This window comes from Oryctolagus cuniculus, chromosome 3 (genome assembly GCF_051225735.1).
Source record: "Oryctolagus cuniculus isolate XC-2025 breed Fujian yellow rabbit chromosome 3, ASM5122573v1, whole genome shotgun sequence".
NCBI lineage: Eukaryota > Metazoa > Chordata > Mammalia > Lagomorpha > Leporidae > Oryctolagus > Oryctolagus cuniculus.
Window position 1 is genome coordinate 181,538,250 of NC_142869.1, and position 17,983 is coordinate 181,556,232.

At 46.6% G+C, this 17,983-nt stretch overlaps 1 protein-coding gene across 1 annotated transcript in view; it reads right to left on the reverse strand.

Annotated features, from left to right (window-relative positions):
• Positions 1–17,983, reverse strand: part of LOC100358478 (uncharacterized) — a 285,002-nt gene that overhangs the window by 217,005 nt on the left and 50,014 nt on the right. Inside the window, exons 42-55 of the mRNA XM_089328728.1 lie at positions 16,491–16,624; positions 16,351–16,385; positions 16,142–16,258; positions 15,632–15,780; positions 14,595–14,679; positions 11,076–11,132; positions 9,155–9,279; positions 8,767–8,855; positions 6,228–6,277; positions 5,628–5,795; positions 1,426–1,578; positions 892–1,092; positions 369–523; positions 118–286 (exon numbers count right to left, since the gene is read on the reverse strand). Coding sequence (XP_089184854.1) covers positions 118–286; positions 369–523; positions 892–1,092; positions 1,426–1,578; positions 5,628–5,795; positions 6,228–6,277; positions 8,767–8,855; positions 9,155–9,279; positions 11,076–11,132; positions 14,595–14,679; positions 15,632–15,780; positions 16,142–16,258; positions 16,351–16,385; positions 16,491–16,624 — 1,687 coding nt within the window. The remainder of the gene's footprint in view (positions 1–117; positions 287–368; positions 524–891; positions 1,093–1,425; positions 1,579–5,627; positions 5,796–6,227; positions 6,278–8,766; positions 8,856–9,154; positions 9,280–11,075; positions 11,133–14,594; positions 14,680–15,631; positions 15,781–16,141; positions 16,259–16,350; positions 16,386–16,490; positions 16,625–17,983) is intronic.

Here is a 17,983-nt window from a genome sequence, read left to right on the forward strand (position 1 = left end):
CTGGTGGAGAAGCAGAAGGGGGAACCCAGCACGTGGAGTCTGGCAGGGCACAGCACAGCGCGTGCACACCCAGAGCTGGCAGAGGGGCAGACACAGAACCCAGTACTCCGTCCTTACCCCCGGGGGCTGGTCTCGGGAGAACATGCCCCACGTGTGCCAGTTCAGGTCTCTCCGGAAGGCCGTGTGCTCCGTCTCCCCAAAGCCGTACAGGTACGCGGAGGGCAGGCGGGTGGAGATGCGGATGAACAGGTCGTTGAACAGGAAGCCGAGCAGCTGAGAGTCCCAGCTGCAACACAGACAGGGGTTGGGAGCAGACACGGACCTCCCTCGGGGCCCCGAGCAGCTGGCTTTCCCAGGACAGCACTTACATGACAGCGCCTGTGCTCTTGCGGCGAATCACCACCCCGAATGGGTTCTCCCCAATGGAGACCTCGTAGAGCCGACTCTCAGGGCTGCTGGCTGGAACCCCGGGTAGGTTCAGAGGGACTGGGACCTCATACCGACTGTTGTTGGGGTCATAGATCTAGGCCAGAGGGAACAGGTGTTAGACAAGGGTGCAGGTGGGGGAATAAGGTTTGGTGACCCCAGATTGTGAAGAATCTTTCAGACAACGACACATTGGCCTCACCGTGTTCATTTGCTTTCTCAACAAATATGGCAGCTCTTTCAATTTTCAAGTTCTGTTCAGATACACCAATGTAAAAAGACAACTTCCTGTCTTTGAGAAGCTTACAGATTAATACAGGAATTTACATAAGAACTGCTAGTCCTCCCTTAACTCTTGTAATGAAACCATGAAAGAAAAAGAAGTCGTGGCCCTTTGGTAACTATTTCACAGATACCTCAAACAGGGGGTCCCAAAATAAACTCTGATGCAGACGCCGGGCTTACCTTAAACTGCAGCATTTCATTCTTGTGGTAGGTCACTTGCAGGCGCAGGGGGTTCACGGGTGTGGAAGGGAAGGCGTTGGCTTCAACAGAGGACTTTAGGGAGATGTCGGCAGTGGCTCCATCTGAGTGATACTGAACATTGCTGACCGAGTATAGATCATTGACGAAGTAGCAGAAAGGGACCCCAGGAGAAGCGGATTCCTGAAAAAGAAGGCCAGTGTTGGATCAGCATGTGGTCCGGGAACTAGCCAAGAGAAACAGTGGGGACACGCAATGCATGGGGAGAGAAAGCCAGTCCGCCACTCATTCACTTATACATCATTTGGCAGGGGCACATATTTAAATTCCCAGTCACCAAGCAACATAGTTATGCAATTTATCCCACCTCTAGCCCCACCTACTCTTTACAGCCAAACCAGTTTCTGCTGGAAGCTCATTTGATGGATTTTAAGCAGAGGTACGGGAGCTATCAAGATGAAAGTGCAGAGTAAGCAGAGAGGTTTTAAGGCGTGATAGCACCACCCGCCTGGTTACCTCCCAGACACAGCCACGGGCAACGCAGTTGTCTGCAGAAACTCCCTGCTCATCAGGATAGCAGTCGATCTTTTCCTCATCCCTCGTCGTCAAGGTCCACTCCACCGTGTACGCTTCTCCCAGGGCAAGGTCAATTTCTGTGATAACAGCCACCTGTGGGAATGGAAAGGCACAAGGACAGTCATCCACAGAACAAACATCTTACTAAAACGTGAAGTAGACATCAGGCCAGATTCTCTGCCTTACAAGGAACACAAGATTGTGACTGAGGTGGAGAGCTGTAGGCACGCTGGATTGAAGGACGCAGGTGCACACATCTCCCTCTCTGTCAGAACCTTGTACGTCACAGTGTGGGAGAGTTAGGTCAAATGAAACCTGCAATGAACAGCCCTTTTCTTTCCTACCCTGACTCCTCTTTCCCCTCGTGATGTAGTCAGAAATTCACTCTCCTGCAGGCCAAGTTGAGCTGAGTCCTACTCCCTTCTCCTCAAACCAGTGTGCAGCCATGAGAATCACATGGCCTGGGTTCTCCCCCCCACCCCATTTCTGAACAAATTATTTCCATTTTGGGATCTCAGTTTAATCATTTATAAAATCAATAGAACAGCAAAATCATGAACTTTCCTTGCATTTCCAACTTAACAGCCCTTTCATTTCTCCAAGTCCCAAAACTCAAAACTTGAAACCTTTACTAAATCCCAACAATTCACACATTCAATATTTTTCTATTAAATATTTTACTACTATTATTTTGGGTTTCTTATTTTTAATTTTTTATTTAGTTGGAAGGTTAGAGCTACAGAGAGAGGAGAAGTGGAGAGAGAGACAAACACACTCACAGAAACAGAGAGAGAGAAAGAGAGAGAGAGAGAGAAACAGAGGGAAAGAGATCCTTTGCCCACTGCTTCACTCCCCAAATGGCCACAACAGCTAAGGCTGGGCAGGCCAAAGCCATGAGCCGGGAGTTTCTCCCAGGTCTCCACATAGGTGCTGGGGCCCAAGCACTTGGGCCACCTTCTGCTGCTTTCCCAGGCACGTTAGCAGGGAGCTGGATGGGAAGTGGGGCAAATCGGTCTCAAACCACACCCATATAGGGTGCTGGCAGCACAGGCAGAGGTTTACACTGCTATACCACAATACTATTATTTTGTAGCTTCCTTGTTTTAATTTCTTCTATAAGTTGAATTCTGCACAAAGTTTTTGCTCATTTGCAATGATAAAATTGCATTCTAAGAGTTATTACCCTGGTACCAGTCTCCCATTCTCTCTCGCCTTGCACATCCTTGTCCTATTAATCTGCCTCCCTTCATCATCCAGAGTTCCCACAATGGCACAGTCTTGATTCAAGGATCAACATGAGACCCCTGGAGAAGAAGTCAAGCATGAATTCATTTTGGCATCTGAGATCTCAAAAATCTATCCATAAATTTCCTATTTTAGCTGATCCCATTGCAAATGTGGATACTAGCTGTGCTAGTTCCATAAAATTAATTGAATAATAACGTAAGTCTATTCTTACAGCTTAGGTTGAGCTATTCTGATACCTCACCTTAGAAAGCTTTACCTAGGCAAATGCCCTTTCTACTAAAATTAGCCCATTTGAAGAATACACATGTAGATGCCTGCTCCATACAAAATATTTCTCTTACTCACTATTTCAGTTTAGAATACCCAACTGCCATCAAGAGCTCAATTTTTAATCAATGCAATGTAGATGTGAACATTAAAAGGTAAGTTCAAATCCACTGAGCATTGCTAGCCAAGTGTTTGTCTTTGTGATTTAATTATCTCTCATTTATATTATTTTTTTTCATTTATATTATGACACATAATGACTGGAATGAAAAAACACTTCAAATCCCAAGAGAAAGCAACATCTTAGTTGACATACTTGAGCCACTGAACCAATGTCAGCTACTCTCTACCTTCTAAATTTCTTTTTTTTAAAAATTTACTTGACAGGTAGAGTTTACAGTGAGAGAGAGAGACAGAGAGAAAGGTCTTCCTTCCCTTGGTTCACTCTCCAAATGGCTGCAACGGCCAGAGTTGTGCCAATCCGAAGCCAGAAGCCAGGAGTTTCTTCCTGTTCTCCCATACGAGTGCAGGGGCTCAAGCACTTGGGCCATCCTTCACTGCCCTCCTGGGCCACAGCAGAGAGCTGGACTGGAAGTGGAATAGCCAGGACTAGATCCGGCGCCCATATTGGGTGCCGGCGCCGCAGGCAGAGGATTAACCTAGTGAAACACGGTGCCGGCCTCACCTTCTAAATTTCTTACTGCAGAAAGGGGAAAAAAATCCCCAATCAATAACAACCAATTGGGGTTTCCTGTCACCTGTAGTTCACGAATGCCTAACTGAGACACTATTGTCCTGGGCCTAGTTCTGGACTGAGGTTTTGCTCCTCTCTTTTCTTAAACTTTGAATACTCAATTAAGAATATGTTACCATTTCCTATATGTTGATTTGGTTTCCCTGCCTCCTTCAGGATAGATTTCTGTGTATAAATTGTCTCCCTGCCTCCCAAATTCAGCAAACAAATGCACTCCTTTGGTCTTACAGGAGTGGAGTCAATGACAGATGTCTACAGAGCTTTTTTTTTTTTCTCAAATGCATCTTTCAAAAGTGTTGCACTTAGACACACCCCTTGCCACCCATATACTAGGGGGTCTCTAACACTTTGTCAGAAAGCTCTACAGGGGCCGGCACCGTGGCTCACTAGGCTAATCCTCCACCTGCGGCACCGGCACCCCAGGTTCTAGTCCCGGTTGGGGCGCCAAATTCTGTGCTGTTTGCTCCTCTTCCAGTCCAGCTCTCTGCTGTGGCCCAGGAGTGCAGTGGAGGATGGCCCAGGTGCTTGGGCCCTGCAACCGCATGGGAGACCAGGAGAAGCACCTGGCTCCTGGCTTTGGATCGGCACAGCGCGCCGGCCGCAATGTGCTGGCCGTGGTGGCCACTTGGGGGTGAACCAACGGAAAAAGGAAGACCTTTCTCTCTCTCCCTCTCTCTCTCTAAATCTGCCTGTCAAAAAAAAAAAAAAAAAAGAAAGAAACCTTCACAGTGTTGCCCAGACAAATTATAAATGTCATCTATTTGTCACTATAGTAGAAGCTAAAAGTGACTTGTTTTCAGAGCCAGCATTGTATGCACAGTGGGTAAAGCCACCACCTGCAGTCCCAGCATTCCATATGGGAGCTGGTTCGAGTCCCAGCTAATCCACTTCTGACCCAGCTCTCTGTTCATGCAGCTGGTAAAGCAGCAGAAGACAATCCAAGTCCTTGGGCCCCTGCACCCACATGAGAGACCCAGAGTAGCTCCTGGCTCCTGGCTTCAGACAGGCCCAGCTCTGGCCATTTGGCTATTTGGGGAGTGAACCAGAGGGTGGAAGATTCTGTCTGTCTGTCTCTCTCTTTCTCTCCCTGCCTCTCTGTGACTCTGCCTTTCAAATAAATAAATAAATCTGAAAAAAGTGACTCATTTTCCCAAACTTTAGAATGTCACTCAAGAATCTTGGGGACCCGGTGTCCCCAGTGCTGGGTTACTGGAGTACCTGCGCTTAGGACTATCAAGGGAAATATTTCTCATAAATAATGAATGCTTACAAGTACTTCATGATGTCAAGTCCCATAATAACTGATGAAAAATATTATATTATTATCACCTAACAAAATACCTACCCATTCAATATTATTACAAAATTCCTTTCTTAAGATATTTATTTCACACATGGTATTGGAGTAAGTCATATACTTCATATCCCAATATTTTTAAAAACACAAGGCACTTCGAAGTGTTAATCTGGGGACCGCTACCTCTCACCCTTATGTTTCCAGCATCACCCAGCAGCTTTCCCATACACTTTCCATCTAATCCTGTTCCTCACTTTCCTAACTAACCCTGCTCTTCTGTGTCCTACGATTTTCATTTCTGTGAATGTCAAGTCAGGGAGCGCAGTCATTGAGGGGTAGGGAAGGGAACTGGCGTGGACAGATCAATGCACCTTAGCCCCCTTCCATGCATGTTCCCAAGATCATCTTGGCTCTGGCCACTTGCTAAGCTCGGTTCTTCTTCCAGCCCCTCAACCAACCACACAAGTCTCAGAGTGTGCTCTGGTTCTGCCAGAACTCATCCTGCTTTGGCAAACAGGAATGCCATTGTGTTACAAAGGATTCTTGACAAACTACATCAGCATTATGGAATTTTACCTTCAGGTTATAATCATAAGTGACCTTGGGAGCCATCTGAGTTAGAATCCCATTGTGTTTCACTGTAACATTGCTAGGTTCCTGTGATCCAAAGATTTTAATCTCTTTAAATGCTAGATTATTCGGGTCCTTGTAGGTTGATTGTGAGATCTTCACATCCAAGTGGTTCTGCAAAAACAATCAAGGACAATTAACCACAGAGGCACGCATGCCCTACATAGATTTCTGAAGTCACTCAGGTATTTCAAGCTAGACCCGATGGTCCCTGCAACTTTGAAAAACCTTCAGCCCTATTAATGTGTTCTCAAGGAATAAATTCAGGTTAATCATCCTCTGAGTAAAAAAAAAAATCAATACACACATTTTTAAAAACTGTCATTATAAATGCTAGCTACTTCGGTTTATCTACATGTACATGATTGCCTCCTTTTGATGATATGAATGATTCCATGCTCGGAAGCTACATGGAAACAGGTCTAATATGTCCATATGAAATTTCAAATAGAAGAGCACACACACACACACACACACACACACACACATATGTGCTAATGGCCTGACAAAGTCTATATCTGAGATTCATAAAAATCAGCTACTCACTTGGGTGACGGAAAATTCACATAAGAGGTAAACATTATTGGCCACAGTATCTGCAAGTGACAGAGAGAAAAGTCAGACTGGACTGCCCTCCACAGAAAGATTTTACTCCGCCTCTCTTTCAGGCTACATTTGGATGTCACAAATGGCAGCATTTTTGTCTTTTTCTGGCTGAATTATGTTCATGTATCAGTGGATGTTATTTCATATCTTGACTTTTATGAACAGTACAGCAGTGAACATGGAGGTATAGATGCATCTTCTTAAGAAACCTCCGTTCTGTTTTCCCCAGTGGCTCTGATATGGGTACAGCAGGTAGGTAGACTAGGATCAGGAGCTGGACGCCACATCTCCCCCACCCCATGTAATCCTATCCACCCACTTGTCAGTCAAATGACCCCTTCCCCAGGATGTATCTCCCCTGACCTGGGTGGCACCCTGCTACCCCTCCACTTTCCAAGCTCATAATAATCTTAGCAAAATGGAGGGAGCTCTCTCTCTCTCTCTCTCTCTCTCTCTTCAAGTGGCCCCACAGCAAGCAGGGTACTGAAATCCCTTCCTGGCCCACTCTTCCTGAACAACGCCCACATGTGTGTGTCTTCCTTACCTTTTAAATAAACTTTATCACTTTGTGCATTGTATTTGTGCCTGTATTAAAATGTTTCTCTAAGTAAGAAGCAAGAACCTGGAATAGGAATGTAGAGCCAACCTAGCCCACATCAACTGTACCAATGTACACCGGTAAATTGTAGCATTTCCGTTTCCTCAGACCCCCACCAACATTTATTATACCTTATTTTATAGTAGCCATCCTGACAGCAGTTAGATTATAGCTCATCTTGATTTGCATTTCTCTGCTGATAACAATATCATTCACATTTTCAAGTATCTGTTGGGCATTTCCTTATCTTCTTTGAAAATATTTATTTGGTCATTTTGCCCATTTTAAATTGGGTATTCAGGGTTTTTTGCCACTGAGTCATATGAGATCCTCATACATTTTTTATATTAGTCCATTCTCAGATACAAGTATATGGCTTTTTCTGGAGAAAATATTTTCTCCCATTCAGTAAATTGACTTCTCGTTGCTGAATTTTTCTTTGGTTGTGCAGAAGTTTTTTTTTTTTTATTTTCTGGCAGTCTCATTTTTTTTCTGTGCTTTGGAAGTCATATCAAAAAATTATTGCAAAGAGTAATGACAAGGAAATTGCTTTACTTTGTTTTCTTCTTGGAATTTAGATTCAGCCCTTATATTTAACTTTTTAATTTTAAATGTACTTTTTAGTGGTAAGCAGGGTAGCAAGACATAATGGAGAGAATGCACCTGACAGACCAGGAGACATGTCAGGAAGAACTGGGAGCCTAGCCGGCTGCATTCAGATTAGAGATTTTACGAATATGGCTCTGGCCCTGCGTCTCGCCTCCCCTTTCCCTCTTGTGGAATATTGTTGAGTAGAAGGTTTTCTAGATGTGGATTTCCTGAAATTCCTCCCAGAACTTCCTACGGGACCCAATACCCACTGGGTGCAAGGTAGGGAAAACCTCCCTGAGCTGCCCCTAGAGAGGGTTGGGAGATAATGGAACTAAAGCAAATACTATGGATATATAATTACCCCCACGTTTGCTTCTGCGTGTCTCCCCTCATTCACAAGACCAAAGACACCCCCCCAAAAAAGGCTTTCAAACAAGGACAAGACTTCTGATGTGTAAATACCAGTATGCTCCCAAGCCTTATAGAAATATATTTGTACAATCACCAAGATACAGAAATGACATGCCTGACAACAAAGCAGTGGGAACAGAAGTTGTGGTAAATACAGGAAATAGAATAGTATGCCACCATAGAAAGAAAGAAATGGAATTTGTGACAACATGGAAAAACCTATACACTATTTTAAGTAAAATAAGCCAAACACAGAAACACAAATATGGCATGATCTCATTTACATGTGGAATCACAAAAAAAAAAAAAAAAAATCAGTAAAACAGGTCAGAATGGGGGTTGCCAGGGACTGAAACGTTAGGCAAACGGGGAGCTGATGGTTGAAGAGTACAGACTTTCAGTTTTAAGATGAGCAAATTCTAGGCATCTAATGTGCAGTAATAGTCATGGAAGTACTAATTAACTAATTAATCAGAAGGTCACATTGTATACCTTGAATATATTCAGTGTTACTTGATAAATAAATATTTTTCATTTCATTAACTATTTTTAGAAAGACTATCCAGATATGGAATTGTAGGGATAATCTTGAAAACATGTCTTCCAGGTGCCTATTGACGATGAAATGAAACCTATGTGTATATAATGTGTGTCGCTGGCCTATGAGGGGAGTTTCAACAGATAGAACGGGTTTTTCTTCCATGTTTGGTTCACCTACCAGTGCCCCTGAATGGTGCAACAAGAAACAAGATTCTTCTTTTGAGCCCCTTTGCTATTATGTCTGCTGTGACTTCTCCCACGGCTGAGGACCTTCAGCAGTGAATGCCCATGGGGCAAAGACACAGGACTAGAAACAGTGACTCTCACCCCAGGGCTCACCTTTGGTGTCTCCGTCATCCCAGAAGAGTTCACCTTTCGCTTCTTTGTTGTCATCCAGGGCGATGATGAGACCAAGAGCATTCTGCCGACTGTGGGAAACACATTTATACGAGAGACATAGACTGGAGGCACAAATAATTTTTCCCTAAATCACCTTTGAATGCTTCTTTCACATTTCAAAAGGGGACGGTCAAGAGCAGAATACAGGGCTTTTTGCTAGGAACAGAGGCAGTACCACCAGGCACATCTTTCTCTGGTGTCAATAGTGTCACAGGAGATAGAAATACTCCATCCATCACCAGTAAGCGTCCATGCCTCCACACCGCTGGGCTTCATTACAGAGCGGTGCACTAACTGCTGTGGGAAGGGGACCCCAGTCCACGCTCACCTCTGGTTGGTGTTCAGCGCAGGCTCCTGCCAGGGCAGGATGTAGCCGCCACGGACGTGAAGGTTGATGTGGTCAAGAGGGGCGGGCAGGACCTTCCACTGGGCCTTTGCATTAACATCCGCACCCTGTGGGCAGAGGGAAATACAAAATGGTGAGAGACAGGGTACAACAACGCACTGTGCCAGACGCCTTGTCCATACCTCTAAACACGTGGCCTGCATTTCAACATTGAACACGTCAGTCACAGCATTCCCCTCATTCTCCCAGTTGCTGAATGAAATGTGCATTATGGCTGCCTCATCTTGTACAAGACCCTTCAGTCTGGGGTTTACAGCTCACACAACTTAAAATGTTATCTTGGAGCTCAGCTACCCTCGCTCGATCACCTGTTTGTCACAGAGCGCTCACTGCTGGAGGAGGTAGAAAACGCTTTCATTCACCTCTGCAGGTTCTCTATAAACCCATGCAGTGGTATCCATGTTACTCCAGAAGGCATTTAGCCAAAGCACAGAGAGGACAAGGCCTCCATACTTTTGCACTGACAGCATGTAAGGATACAAACAAAAACTATGGTTACGGGCCAGTGTTGTGGCATAGTGTATAAAGCAGCCAACAGAGACACCAGCATCCCGTATGGGCATTGATTCAAGTCGCAGCTGCTCCACTTTTGATCCAGTTCCCTGCTAATGTGCCTGCGAAAAGCGGATAAGATGCCCACATGCTTTGGTCCTGCACCCACGTAGGAGACTCAGATGAAGCTCCTGACTTGTGGCTTCAGCCTGGCCCAGCCCCAGTCATTGCAGCCATTCGGGGAGTGAACCAGTGGATGGAAGACCTCTTACTGTCTCTTATTCTCTCTTTGTAACTCAGACTTTCAAGTAAATCTTTTCTAAAAATTAAGCTTAAAAACTGAAGTTACAGCAGTACTTCACATGTTCAGTAGTATCCGCCATTATGGACTACTCTGAAGAGAGATGGTACAAGGAAAGATGAAGAAACACAGGTATAGACAGTGGGCGGCCAGCAAGACTGCACTGCGGTATAGACCGTGGGCAGCCTGCACGACTGTGCTGTGGTATAGACCGCGCACAGCCAGCACTGACCACACTGTGTATAGACCATGGGCAGCCAGCACTGACTGTGCTGTGGCATAGACCATGCACAGCCAGTACTGACAGTGCCGCAGTATAGACCGTGCACAACCAGCACTGACCACACTGTGTATAGAGCATGGGCAACCAGCACTGACTGTGCTGTGGCATAGACTGTGGGCGGCCAGCAAGACTGCACTGCGGTATAGACCATGCACAGCCAGTACTGACAGTGCCGCAGTATAGACCGTGCACAGCCAGCACTGACCACACTGTGTATAGAGTGCGGGCAGCCAGCACTGACTGTGCTGTGGCATAGACCGTGGGCGGCCAGCAAGACTGCACAGCCAACACTGACAGTGCCGCAGTATAGACCGCGGGCGGCCAGCACTGACTGCACCACGGTATAGACCACGGGCAGCCAGCATGACTGCACTGCGGTATAGACCATGCACAGCCAGTACTGACAGTGCCGCAGTATAGACCGTGCACAGCCAGCACTGACCACACTGTGTATAGAGCGTGGGCAGCCAGCACTGACTGCGCCGTGGTATAGACCGTGGGCGGCCAGCACTGACTGCACCGTGGTATAGACCGTGGGCGGCCTGCACTGACTGTGCTGTGTTTTGAGTTGTTTCGCAGCCCTGTGATGAGGGAAGTGGTCTGACCCCATCTGGAGGTGATATAGCTGTAGGACAAGGTTTAAAACAGTGGGGCTGAGACCATAAAACAGGTGGCATCCGAGGCAGGCTTTGTCCTGAGGTCTGTCCCATCAAAGCTTCCGTAGTCCACCGCTCTCCCAAGCTGCATACACATATACCAAAACTTACTGTGTAGTAGTCATACCAGCGGTCTTCAGGGAAATACGCAGTGACTTCTCTGGCATTCTGGAATTAAGCACAGATAAGGCGTGGTTGGTGGGCACAGTTATCTAGGGCAGAGTAAACAGCAGAGAAAAGAGTTAAAACCACAGTGCTAGCCTAAGACACACTTGGATCTCCATTCAGGTGAGCAATGTGGGGAACCTTCCTTCCCTTCTCCTTTGGGAATGGGAGAGACTTGTCTCCCGCCTATGAGTGGCTTCCATGAAGCCTCCTGTCCTTTCCAAGACTTCAAAGAACAAGAATCACCATTTACTGATTGACTGACTCCATCCCTTCTTTAAAGAGATTAAAAAAACTGAGTTTGCGTGGGAGATAAAAAAAATTCTCCAGATACCATAAAATTGTGCTTTAATTTTTATTCCATTTTAAATGCAAAGAAGGAGAGAGAGAATGTTTGTCCAGGATGGGCCAAGCCTAAAGCCAGAAACCTAGAGCTCACTCTCGTTTTCCTATGTGAGTATCAGGAACCCATGTACGTGAGCCATCGCTGGCTGCCTCCCAGGGTGAACATAAGCAGGAAGCTGGGTCAGACGCAGAGGAGCCCGACTCAAACCAGGCTCATGGAAACGGGACGCAGGTTCTCCAAGGGCATCCTGACTTCTGCAGCAAAGGCTACCTGCACAGGTGCAATGGGAGTTGGCAGAGTGCACTAAGCAGGTATTTCAACCAGAAGCCAAATCACCGGCAGCTGAAGCCACTGCCTATGAGGCTGGCATCCCCTGTGAGCACTAGTACCAGTCCTGGCTGCTCCACTTCCAACTCAGCTCCCTGCTGGTGCACCTGGAAAGAAGGGGGAGATGGCCCGAGTGCTTGGTCCCCTGCCACCCACGCGGAAGACCTGGACAGAGTTCCAGGCTCCTCCCTTAGCAGTGGACCAAGCTCAGCAACTGCAGCCATTTGGGGCATGGAATAGCAGACAGAAGACTCTCTCTCTCTCTCTCTCTCTCTCTCTCTCTTTCTCTCTCTTTCTCTCTCTCTCTTTCTCTCTTTCTCTTTCTCTCTTTCTCTCTTTCTCTTTTTCTTTCTCTCTCTCTTTCTTTCTCTTTCTCTCTTTTTTTCTCTCTCTTTCTCTTTCTCTCTTTCTCTCTCTCTCTTTCTCTTTCCTCTCTCTCTGTCCCCTCCCTTCTCCCTCTCTGCAATTCTGCCTTTCAAGCAAGTAAATAAATATTTTAAAAGATAAAACAGAGAAAAACAGCTCTTGCTTCCTGGAGAGCCTGTAGCGGAAGGAAGCGAAAGGCCAGCCATCGGCAAAGATGGCACTTATTGCTGCAAGCCATTCCACTGAAAAGATTTGTTTCAATAGTGATTTACTGGGGAATGCAAAGAAATATTTAATATCCAGAATATCTCAGCAACTCAAAAAATTCCACAACAAAAAACAATGAAGTAATGGGCAAAGGACCTGAACAGTTTTCAAAAGGAGAAATACAAATGCCCCAAATGCAGATCAAAACCACAATGGGGTTTACCTCACCCCAGTTAGAATGGCTCACATGCAGAAATCTACCAACAACAGACCTGCTGTATGCTCCAGCGATGCCACTGCTGGGTATGTGCCCAAAATATATGAATACCTGCTCTGCCATGTCTGTGGCAGCACTGTCCACAACACACAAAATGTAGAGTCAACCAAGGGTTCCATGAACAGAGGGGTGGATAAAGAAACTGTCACATAGAAACACAGTGGAATATTATTCAGCCATTAAAAATATTGAAATGTTAACATTTGCTGCAAAATGGTCAGAACTAGAAGACATATGCTGAGTGGAAAGCCAGACAGCAAGACAAATACTGCATGTTCTCCCTTAAAAGTGGTAGTTAAAATGGAAGGAAGGAGGGAAGGAAGGAAGGAAGAAAGAAGAGAAAGGAAGGAAGGAAGGAGGAAGATGGATGCCTGTCTATCAGTTTTTTGTAAATACAGTGCTTTGTCAAACTTTGTTTTAAATGTTGGTCCAGCACATTGATAAGAATTATATACTACCATAGTATTAATGATTTTGTGGCTACTGTAAAATTTACTTTATATGAAAGTGAAACACCTTTTCAATTGATTACTGTTTATAGCCCTTGCCTGTTTTTCTACTGGAAGGCTCTTTTCTGATAAATATCATATATTTTCTCTGACATGTGACAGTTAATACAGAATACAAAACCTGTACAGGAAGGGAGCAGATATCTGGTGATGCAATTATCATTTTCAGCCCTTGTTACACTTCTGTGCAGCTGTGCTCTTCCTACTTTTTATTTGGTGAATATTATGGTTAGTGGTGAACTAAGCCTGGGACTATAGAGTAGATTAAAATTACGCTTTGTAAAAATTAATAAGTAGGCCGGCACCGCGGCTCAACAGGCTAATCCTCCGCCTAGCGGCACCGGCACACCAGGTTCTAGTCCTGGTCGGGGTGCCGGATTCTGTCCCGGTTGCCCCTCTTCCAGGCCAGCTCTCTGCTGTGGCCCGGAAGTGCAGTGCCCTGCACCCCATGGGAGACCAGGAGAAGCACCTGGCTCCTGCCTTCGGATCAGCGCGGTGCGCCAGCCACAGCACCGGCCGCGGCGGCCATTGGAGGGTGAACCAACGGCAAAGGAAGACCTTTCTCTCTGTCTCTCTCTATCACTGTCCACTCTGCCTGTTAAAAAAAAAAATTCAATAAGTAAAGAAAGAAGAGAAGGATGGGGGTTGGGGGAGCGAGAGGGAGATAGATTATGGTTATCATTTTAGAACTGTACTTATGAAATACATGAATGCTGTTCCTTTATGTTAATAAAAATTTTAAAACTTAAAAAGAAAGTTATCTCGGCTGGCACCGCGGCTCACTAGGCTAATCCTCCACCTTGCGGCACCGGCACACCAGGTTCTAGTCCCGGTCGGGGTGCCGGATTCTGTCCCGGTTGCCCCTCTTCCAGGCCAGCTCTCTGCTGTGGCCCGGGAGTGCAGTAGAGGATGGCCCAAGTGTTTGGGCCCTGCACCCCATGGGAGACCAGGAGAAGCACCTGGCTCCTGCCATCGGATCAGTGCGGTGCGCCGGTCGCAGCGCGCTGGATCCGGCGGCCATTGGAGGGTGAACCAATGGCAAAAAGGAAGACATTTCTCTCTGTCTCTCTCTCACACTGTCCACTCTGCTTGTCAAAAAAAAAGTTATCTCAAAAATTAATAAGTAAAAAATTTTAAATAAAAAGAAATTGATATTACTGCCACCCTATTCATTCCTATTTCAGTAAATGGTGAAATGATTATATCTTCAAGCATATCATGTTTGATTGTCCTAAGAACCACAATTGCTGGGCTGAATTGAAAGCTGAAGAACCTGAGGCCCGGAGTCGCTGAGTGACAGGCTGAGAAGGAGAGGAAGAGACAGAGACAGGACAAGAAGCAGGTGTCAGGACCCGGCACCAGGCCTCTTCTCCCCTCACTGTTCTCCAGCCTCACAGCCGAGACCCTCTGCCCACCAGAGGCCCCCTACTCACAGGCTCCAGCACAGGGCTGACCAGGAAGGCCGGGCCCAGCAGGAACTGACCGTCTATGTCCCAGGTCACCCGGTCTGACACAAACCTGGAGAGGACAGGAAGGGGCCACAGTCACAGCCCAGCCAGCCCAGCCCAGCCCTGAAGGAAGTCCTCAACTCAGACCCAAGCCAGGAACCCGCTGCACCTGAGGATCCTTACTGCTGGCCTAGGCCTGGCTCACTCAGGAACACACAGGCCCACAGCCATCTGTCCTAGGACATGCTCATCAAACCTCAGAACTGGGGAGATCTAGCTGTGTTCTCTGCTATAAAGTATGTGCACACGTCTTTACCTTGGCACAGTTTAAATGCCAGGAAGGCCCTCATCCCCCAGGACTCCACTACAGAAACGCCTTCCTTTGTGAACTGAGCTCACTGGCACCTGGGACAATGTGTGACCTAATTTCTAAAGATGCCAGTGTGGGCCTTGCTGGCCAAATTGAAAGAAGTGATCCTGTGCTGAATAGATTATTTCCATTTTTTGTTTCTTTAGAAACAACTTCTTGGGCTGGCATTGCGGCACAGCAGGTTAAGTTTCCACCTGGGATGCCAGCGTCCCATATACCTGCCACTCCGAGACTCCTCTGCTCCACTTCTGGTCAGCTCCCTGCTAATGCACGTAGAAAGCAGAGGGAGATGGGTCAAGTACTGCAGCCCTTCTGCAGCCATGAGAGAGACCCAGAGAGGCTCCTGGCATCAGCCAGGCTCAGGCCTGGCCATTGCAGCCATCTGAGGAGTGACCCGACAGATGGATGATCTCTGTCTCTTCATCTCTATCTATAACCTTGCCTTTCAAATAAATAAATAAATCTTTTAAAAAAAATAAGTGACTTTTGTTAATGATTTATGCCATAGAGAACACAGTACAGAAAGGGTATACTAACGTGTAATCTATGTATAGGGAGTTACGACAATCTAGAGGAATCATTTTCTTCCCCTGCCACCCTATTGAAGGAAGGAAGTCACCCACCACTCACTAAGGTCCCACTAGACACTCACTCGTGCAGGAGAGGCCGCACCACTGTGCTGCCCTCCACGTGGGCCTTGTGCATCAGGGTGTAGAGATAGGGCAGCAGGGTGTATCTGGTCTCCAGGACGCTTCTGGAAAGATTCACAAAGGTGGCGTTCCAGGACACAGGGTCCTGTCTCTGCAAAAGAGGAAGAGGACTGTGAGGAGCTCAGCCTAGACGGTCTCAGGTACTTAAAGGACCCACTTAATGCTTATTCCTTATGCAGAACACACACAGCTACATCAAGATAATTATCAATAAGCCTCAAAATAGTCTTAATTCATTACAAAAGGTCCCTGTAGCTTTCCCAGGAGACAATAAAATTTCCTAGATGACATTCTTCTTGGGATCTGCTTGGTTCAAGTCTGCCTATAAGAAGAATAATCTAAAGATACTGGGAGTTGGATTCACGAAGACACAGGGTTGAAGGATTTTAAATATGCCCTAGGATGACAGATGGCTTTAATTGTAGCTCACAAATGGAGGGGGAATGCCCTACCTTGGTCCCTTCAGTGTTGTGGTTCCTGGAGAAGGGGTAAAAGGCCCCCAGCTGCATCCAGCGAGCACACATCTCATATTCAGCGTCTTGAAAGAACCCACAGATGTCTGCTCCTGTCTGAACCGAGAAGCAAGAAAAGGGGCCTGCTGAGGGTTTCTGAACGCTGGCTCCAGCTCCCAGGTCAGCAGGAGGGATCCAGGGACACTTACATAGGGAATGCCAAAGAGGCTGAACTCCATCATGCCTGCAAAGGGAAGCAGAGCGGGTGAGACCAGGCCCTGAGCCCTGCCTCCTGCTCCCCTCACCGCCCCCTCCCTGCCAGCAGGGGCCCTGCCACAAGGCTGCACACCAATGATAGACTTCCTCAGCTGGTCCCACGCGGCTGTGTTGTCTCCCAGCCAGTGTCCCCCCCAGCGGCCAGAAGAGGGGAACGTGGAGCGGGTGATGACGATCCCTCGCTGTCCCGTCACCTCCTGCACGGCTCTGGGTGGAGGGAAAGGAGGTGAGCTGAGGGCAGAGCAGGAGATGGAAAGGCACAGAGCTCCTGCCCTCGGGGCCCTGAACCCAGGACACGGTCCCTGATGTCTGCTGCATGGCTGCAGGGATACGGAAATCAGCCAGCGTGAGGCCCCCACCGACTCCTCCCAGACCATGGACATGGCTATCATGGGTGTGTCTCTGCACAGTGTTGTACCATGACTGTCACCATGCAGTAAACTCACTGGGTTGCCCCCAAATAGCAAGTAACCCCTAATTCCTGCCATTTATCTCCCCAGTGCAGTTCTGTGCCAGAGACTGTCCTTTTCGCCTTCATGGACCACGTAATGGTGACGCCATCGAATTACAACAGAACCCAAAAATCCTTAATGAGTGACAGCAAAGCATCATTTTCACAGGACAATGTGTTCATCATGTGTGTGCAATAATTCAGATGTAAACAATTCTATTGCACTGCTGTCAAACAGAAGTATAATATCACAACACACACAGCACATAATTCTGAATTCTGATAATCAGTGAACATATTGCTAGTTTATATATTTCACATCCTATACATCTGTCATTATTTTAGAATATATTCCAAATTCTTAAAAATAAGTCTAATGTAAAACAGTATGTCTCTGGTAAAACAGTATGCTGCTCTAGTGGCTGCCTTGTGTATCTCACATTCGCTGCGTCTCTGAGTACATCCAGAGATTCTGTGGAGTGACTGATAGAGCCTCAAGGTTCCTGTGTGCACCCTACGATGTTCATACGGTGATGAAATCACCTAGTGATGCGTCTCAGAACACAGTGTCTCACCATCGCTGTATTAGGTCCTGTATATTTGGAATGAGAAGAGGTGAATTTCTTTACAATACTTTATTTAGGATAATGCGCATTATTCATTGAGCTGAGAATTGGCTTTGTGTTACCAGATTGTGTCAGAGTGGGTTAAGACACCTCTCACTTCACTGGCATCCCTTATTGGGTGCCAGCTCGAGTCTTCTGATCTAGCTCCTTGCTGATGTGACTGTGAAAGCAGAGGCAGAATAAGTGCTTGGACCCCTGCCTCATATGTGAAAGGCCCAGATGGACTTCCAGGCTCACGGCTTCATCTTGACCCAGGCCTGGCCACTGGGGCCACTTGTGTAATGAACTAGAGATGAAGAGCTCTCTATTTCTCTGCCTCTTTCCCTCTCTCCGTCACTCTGCTTTTCAAATAAATACATCTGTTTAAAAATAGTTTTGTGATAATTCATTAGAGCAACTATTGACTATCTGACAAAAAAAAAAAAAGCCAAAAGTAAAATTTCCAAAAGGATGGTTCACTTTTGAAATAAAGGAGAGGGCTGTCCAGTC